Here is a 16,143-nt window from a genome sequence, read left to right as displayed (position 1 = left end):
CACCTTCCAGGACTGAGCCCAGCCCATTTTCTCTGTATATAAGCTGCTGCTGGGAAGCTCCTCTTACAGACCTGCTTCTCTCAGCTCTGCACTGCACCCCTTGCTCTTTCCTCAGTCTCTGCTTCTTCAGGAACCATGTCTTGCAAATCCATTGTGAAGACCCAAAGAATCAGCCACAAGGGCTTCAGTGCCGGCTCAGCCAGAGTCCCTGGGGTGTGCCGCTCTGGCTTCAGCAGCGTGTCCCTGTCCCGCTCCAGGGGCAGTGGCGGCCTCGCTGGAGTGTGTGGAGGAGCTGGCTTTGGCAGCCGCAGCCTCTATGGCCTAGGGGGCTCCAAGAGGATCTCCATCGCAGGGGGCAGCTGTGTCATCGGTGGTGGCTATGGCGGCAGAATTGGAGCTGGCTATGGCTTCGGGGGTGGAGCCGGGAGTGGATTTGGTTTCGGTGCTGGGGCTGGTAGTGGCTTTGGGCTCGGTGGTGGAGCTGGCTTCGGAGGTGGCTTCGGTGGTCCTGGCTTCCCTGTGTGCCCCCCTGGAGGCATCCAAGAGGTCACTGTCAACCAGAGTCTCCTGACTCCCCTCAACCTGCAAATCGACCCCACCATCCAGCGGGTGAGGACTGAGGAGCGGGAGCAGATCAAGACCCTCAACAACAAGTTTGCCTCCTTCATCGACAAGGTGAGCTGGGAGCATCTGCCCCAGTGAGGGTTGCAGAGTGCCCAAGAGAGCCAACTAAGAGACCTGTTCTACCGGAGGGGAGACTCGGGGAAGAAGTGGGTGGGACTCAGATGAGCTCTCCACTGGGATGCAGGACAGCCTACATGTGGACCCCAGGCAGAAGGTGATGGAAATCATTTATAATTACTCATGGCCCCATTCCTGCCAAGGAAATAGTCACAGTACTTGATAATCCTGAAGGAAAGAACAGAAAATAAGAGAATGCAATGAGATGGCTTGATCTTCTGGATGGTCTAAGAAGTTAAAAGGGTATTGAAGTGGAAACTGCATTTGAGTCATAGATGGATGCTGGATGGAGAAAAGAAAGCAAAAAACAAAAAGGGAATTTGAGGAAAAACAACTCAAGTTTATATCCATAGAAATACTCACCTGTAGAACCAGAAAATGAGCCATAAGGGACTTTGTATCAGCCGGATTCATGCACTATATGGGAAACAAGATTAAATCCAACCATTAATAGAATTGGAATCTAATCATTAGACTATAAACATCTGATATCCCTTTAACTGAGGCATGTGCTTTGTGAAAGCTCTGTGCAATATGAGAAAAATGCTATGATAAAGTACATTTGTGCTTGTTCTTGTCACGAGGAAGACAGGAAGGGTTGAAAGTCACTGACTGACAGTCTCCGTAAGTGAGAGGGAGGGAACATCTGACAGCTCCCTGGGGAAACTTGGCCATGAGACCTGTGTGGTGTGAAGCTAAAGAGTCAGAGGAGCAGAACTGTCAGCCTCTGTACAGGATGTGGAGCAGCCCAGCACCACCAGACCACCAGATCGGCCTGGGGACTTGTCAACTCACAGATAACCATCTTGTTTCCCTGCAGGTCCGATTCCTGGAGCAGCAGAACAAGGTCCTGGACACCAAGTGGACCCTGCTGCAGGAGCAGGGCACCAGGACCGTGAGGCAGAACCTGGAGCCTTTGTTTGAGCAGTACATCAACAACCTCAGGAGACAGCTGGATAGTATCCTTGGGGAGAGAGGCCGCCTGGACTCGGAGCTCAGGGGGATGCAGGACACAGTGGAGGACTTCAAGAACAAGTGAGTGACAGGGGAGAAAACACCTTAGATTCCTGAAGCCCACACTTCGGTCTGTTAGATGACCAGGTCCAAATGAGGGCATGATTCTTAATAAAACATGTCAATAGACATGACATTACAGTTGTTACTAAACACAAACCCTGAAGAACAAAAGGGCCATAAAAGTTGAATGGGAAGAGTAACGAGTAAAGAAATTAGAAACCACAAATTACAACCTTTAGGCTTATTGACAGAAGTCTCATTTGTATATATCCATTCTGGGAAGCAGAGATCTCAGGCTGCTTTTTCTTGTATCATCTTCACCCCTGACTCAATTGGATTTTATTCCTTTTAATTCCAGATACGAAGATGAAATCAACAAACGCACAGCAGCCGAGAATGAGTTTGTGAAGTTGAAGAAGGTGAGATTGAGTCAGATCAGGGGTTCATGGCCCTTTCCTGAAGGAGAGGAGTCCGAGAAAAGAATCACTGAGGAGACTAAACAGGAGCAGACTGGGTAGGAGGGTTCATCTGATCCCAGGCTGTTTGCTTCTTCCCCAGGATGTGGATATTGCCTACATGAACAAGGTTGAACTACAAGCCAAGGTAGACGCTCTCACAGATGAGATCAACTTCCTGAGAACCTTCTATGATGCTGTAAGTATCTCTCCACATTCTGTTTTATTTCCTTTAAAGAGATTTGTTAAGAGTTGAATATCTTTGGTCTAGGTACCTCTCTAAACATCATGACCAAAGATGATTGGATGATCTCTTGTTCTGCAGGAACTGGCTCAGATGCAAACCCACATCTCAGACACTTCTGTGGTCCTCTCCATGGACAACAACCGCAACCTGGACCTGGACAGCATCATCGCTGAAGTCAAAGCCCAATATGAGGAGATCGCTCAGAGGAGCCGGGCTGAGGCTGAGTCCTGGTACCAGTCCAAGGTGAGTGGTGAGGCGGCAGCTGAGGAAGAATCCTTGTGCCTCTTCTGTGAACATCAGTGAGGCTGTAAACTTCAGTGGGGAAACTACAACTAAGAAGTGCGGGCCTCTCAGGGTAGACCTTTTGGGTAATTATGCCCGAGTCTCATAGGTCAAAGAACCCAAGTTAGGATGAAAGCTAATGTAGATCAAGGTGAGTGACCTTTGTTTTAGCTTTATTTCAATGTTGACTCTCAGCAATAGTACAGAACATTGCTTGTCCTGAAGAGAACCAGTCAGTCAGTGGTCTTACCAAGGATGGTGTGTGATGGGTGAAGAGCGTCAATGACCTAGTAACACCAGTTTTCTTTAAATGTCTTATGGAAAACCATTAGATTCTATTTTGAAAACCTTGATTAGTGTCCTGTGAAGCCCATGGACAGCCCCCTTGTCTCCCTCTGGTTCACAGTACGAGGAGCTGCGGGTGACAGCGGGCAGACACGGGGATGACCTGCGCAACACCAAGCAGGAGATCTCTGAGATCAACCGCGTGATCCAGAGGCTGAGATCTGAGATTGACCACGTCAAGAAGCAGGTACAGTGGGGACCATGGAAGAGAAAAGCATCCTTTCCTTCCTAGACCATCAGGTATCATCAACCATCATGTGGGAAATTCTTGGGCACTGAGGAAAAAGCAGAGAGAGGAGGACATGTCATGGTTGAGTTTCCCCAGGTTGGAGAGATGGAGCCCAACTCAAGAGCAGGAAGCAAACTCAGGATAGGACGAATCTCAGCCGGTCAGTGTTTCATACACACAGTCTAGAGGCATCAAAATGAGATTCCATAAGGAGAATGATTGAGTTGGGGATGCAAGACACATGTTGGCAAAGAAAAGCTCAGGCTAGAAAGTGCGGGGGAAGAATGCTGCAAATATACTCATACTCAATGTGAAAAAGAATCTGAGAAAAGACACAGGACAAATGAGGGTTGTTCAAAAAAATCTGTGAAGTGAAAGGAAGGTGAGGTCTCAAGAGTTTGAGATAAAATCGTCTTTCAGGGAGGATGTTCGTGGTTTGTATAAGCTATTGTACATCCATGTGAACTTATCCAAAGTTCAACATTCAAAACTAGGCAGTAGGTCTATTTCTTCCCATGTCCCCTGGTCTTCAGTCTTCTGTGGTATCTTCCAGCCCCATCATCATTAGGGTGGTTAACAGAGAAGGGAATAAATTTTCTTAAAGGACTTCAAGACTAGTTAAGGTTTGTAGAATGGAGAAAAACTGGACAAAATGAATCAAACCTCCTTTTCCACGAGACCTGGGCTCTAGAGCTCTTCCTCACTGGGAAAGTACAACTGTGTTTCCTGTCCCCTGGAGTCCAGATTCAGTTTCCTCTGCCTTCCTCCCCTCTAGTGCACCAGCCTGCAATCCGCCATCGCCGACGCCGAGCAGCGTGGGGAGCTGGCCCTCAAGGACGCCAGGATCAAGCTGGCTGACCTGGAGGACGCCCTGCAGAAGGCCAAGCAGGACATGGCCCGGCTGCTGAAGGAGTACCAGGAGCTCATGAATGTCAAGCTGGCCCTGGACGTGGAGATTGCCACCTACAGGAAGCTGCTGGAAGGCGAGGAGTGCAGGTGAGTAACTCACACAGCCTCCGCAACCATCTGGCTCCATCTCCAAGAAGTCCTGCCAATGAGCCCAAGTGGAAGGCGCTCTAGCGGTGGTCATAGTGCTACTGCCAGGAGAGCACTGAGAAGGCAGGCTCCTGGGGACTCTCCTCACACGGAGGCTTCCCATGCGGGGCCAGCTGTGGCTCTGGGTCTCATCGTGGCTGTGTCTTCTGTCTCCTAGGCTGAGTGGGGAAGGCGTTGGACAAGTCAACATCTGTAAGTACCTTCACCTGCCCCCATCCCGTGCCCTTGTGTCCCTCTGACTGGACTCTGTGTGGCAGAGGGAGCTCACCATCCTGTCCTGACCTCGTCCCTTTGCCTCCACAGCCGTGGTGCAGTCCACTGTCTCTGGTGGCTATGGTGGTGCCAGCGGTCTCGGCAGTGGCTTAGGCGTGAGCGGAGGAAGTGGCTACTCCTACGGCAGCGGTCACAGCCTTGGAGGTGGCTTCAGTTCTGGCAGTGGCAGAGCCATAGGGTGTGGCTTCGGCTCCTCTGGGGGCAGCAGTTCCACCATCAAATACACCACCACCACCTCCTCCTCCAGCAGGAAGGGCTACAAGCACTGAAGTCCTGTCATGGGCTCAAGCTCCCACAATGTCTCGGGCTCCCTCTGTTGCTTTGCACTCTCCTCCAGTTGCTTTATCTTTCCTGCTTCCTTTTCTTACTTCTTGAATTAAAACTGAAGTTGCTGAGTGTCCTCATCTCCTCTCTCCCAAAACGTGTTGCAACTGAGCTTCCATTGTTCACCATTGGAAGGTCGTTACTTGGGTCCTAGTCCAGACAGGGTAATCCCACTTACTTTCTACTGGCCCAGGAGATCCCATCTCAGAGATGTTGTGTTCCTCCCTTGCAGTGATTGTAAAAGCCCATGTGACTAGTTCTATGATGTACAGGATTTGTATCCCTGTGTTGCTTCCTCTGCTCTTTGCTCACTTGTATTGCTAAATAAAGCAGATTTATCATATAATGTGTGGTTTCATATAGCCTTTCTTTGTCACCAATGGTTCCTGAGGTTTCCATGTGACAGATGAAGCATACTTCTCAGGCATGAAGCACACTCCCCACCTCTATGTGCCTCACTCACTTCCTGTAGAGAACTTCAACAAACAGCAGCTTGGGATACTGATAATCAGCTTTCTCTCACAGATACAATTTAATCCAAATGTTTGGCAAATGTAATGGGAGGACTCTGGTCCAGCATCATGTATACTCTGCTTTTTATTGTTGGGGCCAAGTGTAATCAATTAGTCTCTCCTCCTAAGACCACTCAACCCACACTCAGGGGGTCAAGTCTTAATGTTCATTACAGGAATCATGTTTATGGCCCATCAGAGCAGAACAATATTTAGCAATTAAATAGGATATTTGATCTTTACTTAGAGTTAACTTCCTGACCAACAAACTTACCTGAGAAAGTATATCAAGGATAATTAAAGTGTATGTACTTTTGAACCAAAATTCTATTTCTGTATATGTATCCTGAAGAAATAGAACAAACACAGGAAGAAGTATATACATGGATGTGAATTCCAACCATCTTCCCAGCATGGAAAAACTGACAGTGGGAGAGTTGGTCACATTCAGCAGAAAACTCAGATGCTGGTTTCTCAAAGTGTGAAGGCAAAATAAGAATGGTAATTTCCACCTTCTCACACCTTAACACTCTTTAGGAGATGGACAAAGCTGAGTCTTTCCTCTCTCCGGTGTGATCTGGCTGCTGTGACTTCTCTGAATGGGGATAATTTAAACTCAGGATATGGTGCAAGGCTCCTCACTCATTGGTGCTGTCTTTTGGCCATGCCAGTCCCTATTTCCTCATGAGTGACCATTATCTCCTTTGCCCCCAGGCTCTTACATCACGAGAGAAAGTTCCTTGGTTTCAATAGCATGGAGAGGGTGCCTCAGGATCCCCTTATCAGTATACTGCTGTGTTCACCTATAACCATTCCCCCAGAGAGGTGGGCAGCCTCTCACACTGGTATCTTCTCATTCTCCCTAGAATTCCCCAACAGCAGGTATGTGATGACTGGGTTCCAAAATCCATGCCCACTTAGTGTCTGTATTATTATGTACCTATGAGAAGTAATGGAAAGAAAATACTGACTAGGAAAAATACATAGAATACAATAATTAATAATAAGCAGATTGCAAAATAATATGTAGACATAGATTTTTCTAATGAAAATCTTAAGGTGCAGATGTTGATAGCAAAATAGCAGACTGGAAAGCACCAAACTCTCCTTTTGCTAAAGAAACATTGAAAAAACAACCAGAAGCTGTCTGAACATTGTAGGAGCTCTGGAAAACACTCAAAATTTGCAATAGCCAAGCAAATGCCCTCTCAAGAAAATCCATCTTCCATATTACAGCAAAATGTCATGACAATGTTCCTAGCGCTTTCCCTCCCCTATATGCGGTGCAGTTGTGGCCTTGAGCAGACAGCAACCTTGTTCGTAAACTTTTTTTCCAATCTCCCTCCCACACTCCAGTCACCCCTCAAACCCATTTGCTCCTCTTGGTCACCCTTCACCCACCAGCACATGCATCTTGAATCGAAGATGCAGATGCAGACTATTTGCAAATTATCATGCAAGTCTCTTCAAACACATCTGGGGGGCATTCCTGAAGAAATGTTGCAAGGGTCTCATCTTTGTTTCCCATAAATTCAGATGCAGGCAAGAGAAGTAGCAGGAACACTCAGTAAAAACTACAGGGCAAACTACAACTACATCGACACCTGGGGCAAAAGACTACGGGAGAAGACACACAATAGACCCTCTGCCCATCCAAGGTCCAGAGGCTAAGCTGCAGTGAGACTCTTTGGGAAATGAGGACATTCAAAGGCAGCTGTGCATAGGAGAACATTTAGAAAACTGTGCCTAGGTCCAGGCAAAACACACGTACAGAAATGTCTTGAGCAGTCTTAAGCATTCATCTGGGACTGCTCTCTAGGTTCAGAGCAAGCCCTGTTATGTGGTGAAGGAGCGTCCCATCACAGGGAGAGGTGGTTGTTCTCAGTCTGCTGTTTTGGCTTTTTTATTGTTGTTGTTTTTCAGCTCCTGGTATACAAAAACATCTTCATCAAAAACAGTAGCTGAGCACAAGCTATAGGAGCAGCCTGATGTTGAGGTGTTCAGCATGCCAGGTGCGGTTGACTCATTTAACACTACTAGTCAATGTGAAGCATAGGTCCTCAGGCACAAACCCAAGAATCTCTTGTTTGCAAAAGTCATGGCGTGCATGGATGACCTGAGGCAGGACCCTGTTAGTCATGAACTTTCTAGAAACTGGGAAGTAGAATTGGATAAAAAAATCAGAGACATTTGATTGCCTATTGGCAGCATTTTGTTAAACAAGAGGGAAAAAAAGCAGAGACTGTGAATTGTAAGTTATTCTGCAATGATTCATTGGGTAAGGTTTTTAAGGAATAATAGAATTATTCACTAACATGTTAGCCTGAATATGCCCCCAGCTCACTCCCCATAATATTTTCTGCCAACAACTCATCTAAAAGGAGTTCAGTCTTTCAAAGATGAGCACTAGTCAGAAGGGAACCATTCCAGGACCAACAAGAGATACACATTCAAAAATGAAATGAATAGGAAAATAAAAAGGCAGATAATGAGCACTCATCAGAACAAAGTCACCATAAAATATTGCCAAAATAAAATAAATCCTCTATAAAATTCAAGGGAAAAAAGCATATAATGAGAGAGTAAGATAGAAAACATTACTTAGAGAAGTCACATATGAGGCAGAGAGAAAAATAAAACTAGCAGGAAGATGAAGGTCAAGCTGATGTCAGTACAAAGGGCAATACACATGCTGAATGCACAGCAAAGAGCATATGGGATAATACTGAGGAAAGAGAATCAGGGATCTTCAGTTCAGTTCAGTCGCTCAGTCGTGTCTGACTCTTTGCGACCCCATGAATCGCAGCACTCCAGACCTCCCTGTCCATCACCAACTCCCAGAGTTCACCCAGACTCATGTCCATCGAGTCAGTGATGCCATCCAGCCATCTCATCCTCTGTTGTCCCCTTCTCCTCCTGCCCCCAATCCCTCCCAGCATCAGAGTCTTTTCCAATGAGTCAACTCTTCGCATGAGGTGGCCAAAGTACTGGAGTTTCAGCTTTAGCGTCATTCCTTCCAAAGAAATCCCAGGGCTGATCTCCTTCAGAATGGACTGGTTGGATCTCCTTGCAGTCCAAGGGACTCTCAAGAGTCTTCTCCAGCACCACAGTTCTAAAGCATCAATTCTTTGGCGCTCAGCCTTCTTCACAGCCCAACTCTCACATCCATACATGACCACAGGAAAAACCATAGCCTTGACTAGACGAACCTTTGTTGGCAAAGTAATGTCTCTGCTTTTGAATATGCTATCTAGATTGGTCATAACTTTCCTTCCAAGGAGTAAGCGTCTTTTAATTTCATGGCTGCAGTCACCATCTGCAGTGATTTTGCAGGGGTCTTAGTGGGAGTTAATAAGAGGTTAAAGAAAGGTCAAGAGGCTATAGGATAGACAAAGAATACAAAGGAGATTCAACACAAGCATAATTTGAACAACTAATGGAAAAGAATGTACACACACACACGCAACCTCACACATACAAATGGTCCCTCCCAAAGCACAGAAACATCTTCAATTAGGTGATTGGAGATTTGTGCTGAGATTCATTTGACAAATAAATATAGGCAAATGTGTGTAATTTAGTCGTTTTAAAATATGTAAAACCTAGACAGTATATTAAAAAGCAAAGACATCATTTTGCTAACAAAGATCCATCTAGTCAAATGGTTTTTCCAGTAGTCATGTACAGATGTGAGAGTTGGACCATAAGGAAAGCTGAGCACTGAAGAACTGATGTTTTCAAACTGTGGTGTTGGAGAAGACTCTTGAGAGTCCCTTGGACTGCAAGGAGATCAAACCAGTCAATCCTAAAGGAAATTGATCCTGAATGTTCATTGGAAAGACTGATGCTGAAACTCCAACATTTTGACTAGCTGATGCAAAAAGCCAACTCATTGGAAAAGACCCTGATGCTGGGAAAGATTGAGGGCAGGAGGAGAAGGGGAAGACAGAGGATGAGATGGTTGGATGGCATCACTGACTCAATGGACATGAGCTTGAGCAAACTTTGGGTGAGAGTGAAGGACAGGCAAGCCTGGCGTGCTGCAGTCCATGGAGTTGCAAAGAGTTGGACATGACTTAGTAAATGAACAAGAACAACAAATATTATATGTGGGTATAAAGAATGAAGTCTTGCAGCTTGTGACAACATGGATGGATCTCTAGGGCTTTACGTTAAGTGACATAAGTCAGACAGAGAAAGTACAAGTATTGCAAATCTCTCATATGTGAAATCCAAAAAGCAAATGCATTTTCAAAAATTTAAAAACTAAACTCATACATGCAGAGACCAGATTGGTGGTTATCAGAGGTGGGGAGAGGCAGGAGAGGTGAGAGAAATGGGTGAAATGATTTTGCAGGTTTTAAGTTTAAATAAATTAAAATTTTTAAAAAACCCCACAGAGATACAATCATATATTCTTGGAATGTGATGGCTAACATCACAATAATTGAGGATACCAAAGCAACAATATGGGGCAACTGGAACACTCATACACTGCTGTGGAAACACAAAATGATGCAAGCATTCTGCAAATATATATACATATATATTTATACATTTGCCTATACCTATATATCTATATAGGGCTTTCTTGGTGGCTCAGGTGATAGAGAATCTGCCTGCATGGAGAAGGAGTTCAGTTCATTCAGTCACTCAGTTGTGTCCGACTCTTTGCAGCCCCATGAACTGCAGCACGCCAGGCCTCCCTGTCCATCACCAACTCCCAGAGTTCACTCAGACTCACGTGCATCGAGTCAGTGATGCCATCCAGCCATCTCATCCTCTGGCGTCCCCTTCTCCTCCTGCCCCCAATCCCTCCCAGCATCAGAGTCTTCTCAAATGAGTCTACTCTTCACATGAGGTGGCCAAAGTACTGGAGTTTCAGCTTTAACATCATTCCTTCCAAAGAAATCCCAGGGCTGATCTCCTTCAGAATGGACTGGTTGGATCTCCTTGCAGTCCAAGCGACTCTCAAGAGTCTTCTCCAACACCACAGTTCAAAAGCATCAATTCTTTGGCGCTCAGCCTTCTTCACAGTCCAACTCTCACATCCATACATGACCACAGGAAAAACCATAGCCTTGACTAGATGAACCTTTGTTGGCAAGGTAATGTCTCTGCTTTTGAATATGCTACCTAGGTTGGTCATAACTTTCCTTCCAAGGAGTAAGCATCTTTTAATTTCATGCCTGCAGTCACCATCTGCAGTGATTTTGGAGCCCAAAAAAATAAAGTCTGACACTGTTTCCACTGTTTCCCCATCTATTTCCCATGAAGTGATGGGACCAGATGCCATGATCTTCATTTTCTGAATGTTGAGCTTTAAGCCAACTTTTTCACTCTCCTCTTTCACTTTCATCAAGAGGCTTTTGAGTTCCTCTTCACTTTCTGCCATAAGAGTGGTGTCATCTGCATATCTGAGGTTATTGATCTTTCTCCTGGCAATCTTGATTCCAGCTTGTATTTCTTCCAGTCCAGCGTTTCTCATGATGTACTCTGCATAGAAGTTAAATAAGCAGGGTGACAATATACAGCCTTGACCTACTCCTTTTCCTATTTGGAACCAGTCTGTTGTTCCATGTCCAGTTCTAACTGTTGCTTCCTTACCTGCATACAGGTTTCTCAAGAGGCAGGTCAGGTGGTCTGGTATTCCCATCTCTTTCAGAATTTTCCACAGTTTATTGTGATCCACACAGTTAAAGGCTTTGGCATAGTCAATAAAGCAGAAATAGATGTTTTTTCTGGAACTCTCTTGCTTTTTTGATGATCCAGCAGATGTTGGCAATTTGATCTCTGGTTCCTCTGCCTTTTCTAAAACCAGCTTGAACATCAGGAAGTTCACGGTTCATGTATTGCTGAAGCCTGGCTTGGAGAATTTTGAGCATTACTTTACTAGCATGTGAGATGAGTGCAATTATGCAGTAGTTTAAGCATTCTTTGGCATTGCCTTTCTTTGGATTGGAATGAAAACGGACCTTTTCCAGTCCTGTGGCCACTGCTGAGTTTTCCAAGTTTGCTGGCATATTGAGTACAGCACTTTCACAGCATCATCTTTCAGGATTTGGAATAGCTCAACTGGAATTCCATCACCTCCACTAGCTTTGTTCATAGTGAGGCTTTCTAAGGCCCACTTGACTTCACATTCCAGGATGTCTGGCTCTAGATGAATGATCACACCATCGTGATTATCTGGGTCATGAAGATCTTTTTTGTACAGTTCTGTGTATTCTTGCCACCTCTTCTTAATATCTTCAGCTTCTGTTAGGTCCATACCATTCCTGTCCTTTATCGAACCCATCTTTGCATGAAATGTTCCCTTGGTATCTCTAATTTTCTTGAAGAGATCTCTAGTCTTTCCCATTCTGTTGTTTTCCTCTATTTCTTTGCATTGATCGCTGAGGAAGGCTTTCTTATCTCTCCTTGCTATTCTTTGTAATTCTGCATTCATATGCTTATATCTTTCCTTTTCTCCTTTGCTTTTCACTTCTCTTCTTTTCACAGCTATTTGTAAGGCCTCCCCAGACAGCCATTTTGCTTTTTTGCATTTCTTTCCCATGGGGATGATCTTGATCCCTGTCTCCTGTATAATGTCACAAACCTCCGTCTACAGTTCATCAGGCACTCCATCTATCAGATCTAGGCCCTTAAATCTATTTCTCACTTCCACTGTATAATCATAAGGGATTTGATTTAGGTCAAACCTGAATGGTCTAGTGGTTTTCCCCACTTTCTTCAATTTAAGTCTGAATTTGGTAATAAGGAGTTCATGATCTGAGCCACAGTCAGCTCCCCATCTTGTTTTGGTTGACTGTATAGAGCTTCTCCATCTTTGGCTGCAAAGAATGTAATCAATCTGATTTCAGTATTGACCATCTGGTGATGTCCATGTGTAGAGTCTTCTCTTGGTTGTTGGATGACCAGTGCATTTTCTTGGCAAAACTCTATTAGTCTTTGCCCTGCTTCATTCCGTACTCCAAGGCCAAATTTGCCTGTTACTCCAGGTGTTTCTTGACTTCCTACTTTTGCATTCCAGTCCCCTATAATGAAAAGGACATCTTTTTTGGGTGTTAGTTTTAAAAGGTCTTGTAGGTCTTCATAAAACCATTCAACTTCAGCTTCTTCAGCATTTCTGGTTGGGGCATAGACTTGGATTACTGTGATACTGAATGGTTTGCCTTGGAAACGAACAGAGATCATTCTGTCGTTTGAGATTGCATCCAAGTACTGCATTTTGGACTCTTTTGTTGACCATGATGGCTACTCCATTTCTTCTAAGGGATTCCTGCCTGCAGTAGTAGATATAATGGTCATCTGAGTTAAAGTCACCCATTCCAGTCCATTTTAGTTCGCTAATTCCTAGAATGTCAACATTCACTCTTGCCACCTCTTGTTTGACTACTTCCAATTTGCCTTGATTCATGGACCAGACATTCCAGGTTCCTATGCAATATTGCTCTTTACAGCATCAGACCTTGCTTCTATCACCAGTCACATGCACAGCTGGGTATTGTTTTTGCTTTGGCTCCATCCCTTCATTCTTTCTGGAGTTATTTCTCCACTGATCTCCAGTAGCGTATTGGGCACCTACTGACATGGGGAGTTCCTCTTTCAGTATCCTATCATTTTGCCTTTTCATACTGTTCATGGGGTTCTCAAGGCAAGAATACTGAAGTGGTTTACCATTCCCTTCTCCAGTGGACCACATTCTGTCAGATCTCTCCACCATGACCTGCCCGTCTTGGGTTGCCCCACGGGCATGGCTTAGTTTCATTGAGTTAGACAAGGCTGTGGTCCTAGTGTGATTAGATTGACTAGTTTTCTGTGAGTATGGTTTCAGTGTGTCTGCCGTCTGATGCCCTCTTGCAACACCTACCGTCTTACTTGGGTTTCTCTTACCTTGGGCGTGGGGTATCTCTTCACGGCTGCTCCAGCAAAGCGCAGCCACTGCTCCTTACCTTGGACGAGGAGTATCTCCTCACTGCTGCCCTTCCTGACCTTCAACGTGGGATAGCTCCTCTAGGCCCTCCTGCGCCCACGCAGCCACCACTCCTTGGATGTGGGGTTGGTCCTAGTTTTTCACAGAACTAGAATAAAAAATTTCACAATTCATTTGGAAATACAAAAGACCCCAAATAGCCAAAGCAGTCTTGAGAAAGAATACTGGAGCTGGAGAAATAAACCTTCCTGACTTCAGATTATGCTACAAAGCTACAGTCATCAAGACAGTATGCTACTGGCACAAAAAAAAACAAAAACAAAAACAAAAACAAAAAAAACACAGAAATATAGGCCAATGGAACAGATAGAAAGCCCAGAAATAAACCCTTGCACCTCTGGGTACCTTATTTTTGACAAAGGAGGCAAGAATATACAATGGGGCAAAGATAGCCTCTTCAATAAATGGTGCTGGGAAAACTGGACAACTACGTGTAAAAGAATGAAATTAGAACACTTCCTAACACCATACACAGATAAACTCAAAATGTATTAAAGATCTAAATGTAAGACCAGAAAGTATAAAACTCTTAGAGGATAACATAGGCAGAACACTCAATGACATAAATCAAAACAAGATCCTCTATGACCCACCTCTTAGAGTAAGGGAAATAAAAACAAAAGTATACAAGTGGGACCTGATTAAACTTAAAAGCTTTTGCACAGCAAAGGAAACTATAAGCAAGGTGAAAAGACAACCCTCAGAATGGGAGAAAATAATAGCAAATGAAACAACTGACAAAGGATTAATTTCCAAAATATACAAGCATCTCATACAACTCAATACCAGAAAAGCAAACAACCCAGTCAAAAAGTGGGGAAAAGATGTAAACAGGCATTTCTCCAAAGAAGACATACAGATGGCTAACAAACACCTGAAAAGATGCTCAACATCACTCAGTATTAGAGAAATGCAAATCAAAACCACAATGAGATATCACCTCACACCGGTCAGAATGGCCATCACCAAAAAGTCTACAAACAATACATGCTAGAGAGGGTGTGGAGAAAAGGGTATGCTCTTGCACTGTTTGTGGGAATGTAAATTGATACAGCCACTATGGAAGACGGTATGCAGATTCCTTAAAAAACTAGTAATAAAACCACCATATGGCGTAGCAATCCCACTCCTAGGCATATACCACAAGGAAACCAAAATTGAAAAAGTCACATGTCCCATCATTCATTGCATTTACAATAGCTAGAACATGGAAGCAACCTAGATGTCCATCAACAGATGAATGGATAAAGAAGTTGTGGTACATATACACAATGGAATATTACTCAGCCATAAAAAGGAAGGCATTTGAGTCAATTCTGATGAAGTGGATGAATCTAGAATCTGTTATGCAGAGTGAAGTGAGTCAGAAAGAGAAAGATAAATATCATTCTAATGCACATATACATAAATTAGAAAAATGGCACTGAAGAGTTTATTTACAGGGAAGCAGTAGAGAAACAGACATAGAGAATAGGTATATGGACATGGGGAGAAGGGAGGAGAGGGTGAGATGTATGGAAAGAGTAACATGGAAACTTACATTGCCATGTGTAAATTAGATAGCCAATGGGAATTTGGTGTATGGCTCAGGAAACTCAAACAGGGGCTCTGTATCAACCTAGAGGAATGGGATGGGGAGGGAGATGGGAGGGAGGTTCAAAAGGGAGGGGATATATGTATACCTATGGCTAATTCATGTTGAGGTTTGACAAAGAACAACAAAATTCTGTAAAGCAATTATCCTTCAATAAAAAAATTAATTAAAAAAAAAAGAATCTGCCTGCAATGCAGGAGACCCAGGTTCATACGGAATGATATCAGAGAAGGCAATAACAAAAGCCAAAGAGTGGAAAACTCTATAGGATAGGATGTTGTTGTTGCTTGGTCACTAAGTTATATCTGATTCTTTGTAACCCCATGGATTAAAGCATTCAAGGCTATCCTGTCCTTCACTCTCTCCTAGAGTTTTCTCAATCATGTCTATTGACTGGGTGATGCTATCTGACCACTTCATCATCTGTTGTGCTCTTCTCCTTCTGCCTTCAATCTTTCCCAGCATCAGGGTCTTTTCTAATGAGTCAGCTCGTCACATCAGGTGGCCAAAGTATTGGAGTTTCAGCTTCAGCATCAGTCCTTCCAATGAATATTCAGGGTTGATTTCCTTTAGGATTGACTGGTTTGATCGCCTTGTTGTCCAAGGGACTCTCAAGAGTCTTCTCCAGCACCACAATTCGAAGGCATCAGTTCTTTGGTGCTCAGCTTTCTTTATGGTCCAACTCTCACATCCATATGTGACTATTGGAAAAACCATAGATTTGACTATGGACCTTTGTAAACAGGCAACCTAGTTTATTTAACAAATAAATGGCCAAAAAATTAAGATCTAAATGATATAAAGGATGTATTATTTAAAAGATATATCACCCAAATAAACATGCATGGACATTATTTAGACCCTGAATTGAACAAATTATAAAAATAAATAAGAATAAAGGGAAATTTGAATGTTCACTAAACTACTTGATGTTAAAGAATTATTGTTAAATTTTTAAGGTATAAAAACAGCATTTTGGTCATTTTCTAAAGATATCATTTAGACATAAACACTGAATTGAATATGAAACTCTGTGACCTTCCTTCTGGAATTTCCTTTCAAATAATTTAAG

General features: G+C 43.9%; 1 protein-coding gene across 1 annotated transcript; it reads left to right on the top strand.

Moving 5' to 3' along the window:
* The first annotated feature begins 135 nt into the window (after positions 1-135).
* On the top strand, positions 136-5,281 carry LOC129641726 (keratin, type II cytoskeletal 6A-like). Its single transcript, XM_055566359.1, has 9 exons — positions 136-675; positions 1,562-1,776; positions 2,117-2,177; positions 2,317-2,412; positions 2,539-2,703; positions 3,149-3,274; positions 4,092-4,312; positions 4,530-4,564; positions 4,676-5,281. Exons 1-9 carry the CDS (start codon positions 136-138, stop codon positions 4,912-4,914), a joined length of 1,698 nt encoding a protein of 565 aa, XP_055422334.1. The 3' UTR covers positions 4,915-5,281.
* Positions 5,282-16,143: the final 10,862 nt, after the last annotated feature.

The sequence above is a fragment of the Bubalus kerabau genome, chromosome 1, assembly GCF_029407905.1.
Source record: "Bubalus kerabau isolate K-KA32 ecotype Philippines breed swamp buffalo chromosome 1, PCC_UOA_SB_1v2, whole genome shotgun sequence".
NCBI lineage: Eukaryota > Metazoa > Chordata > Mammalia > Artiodactyla > Bovidae > Bubalus > Bubalus kerabau.
The sequence above is the reverse complement of the archived record's forward strand: the minus strand, read 5'-3'. Positions and strand labels throughout refer to the sequence as shown.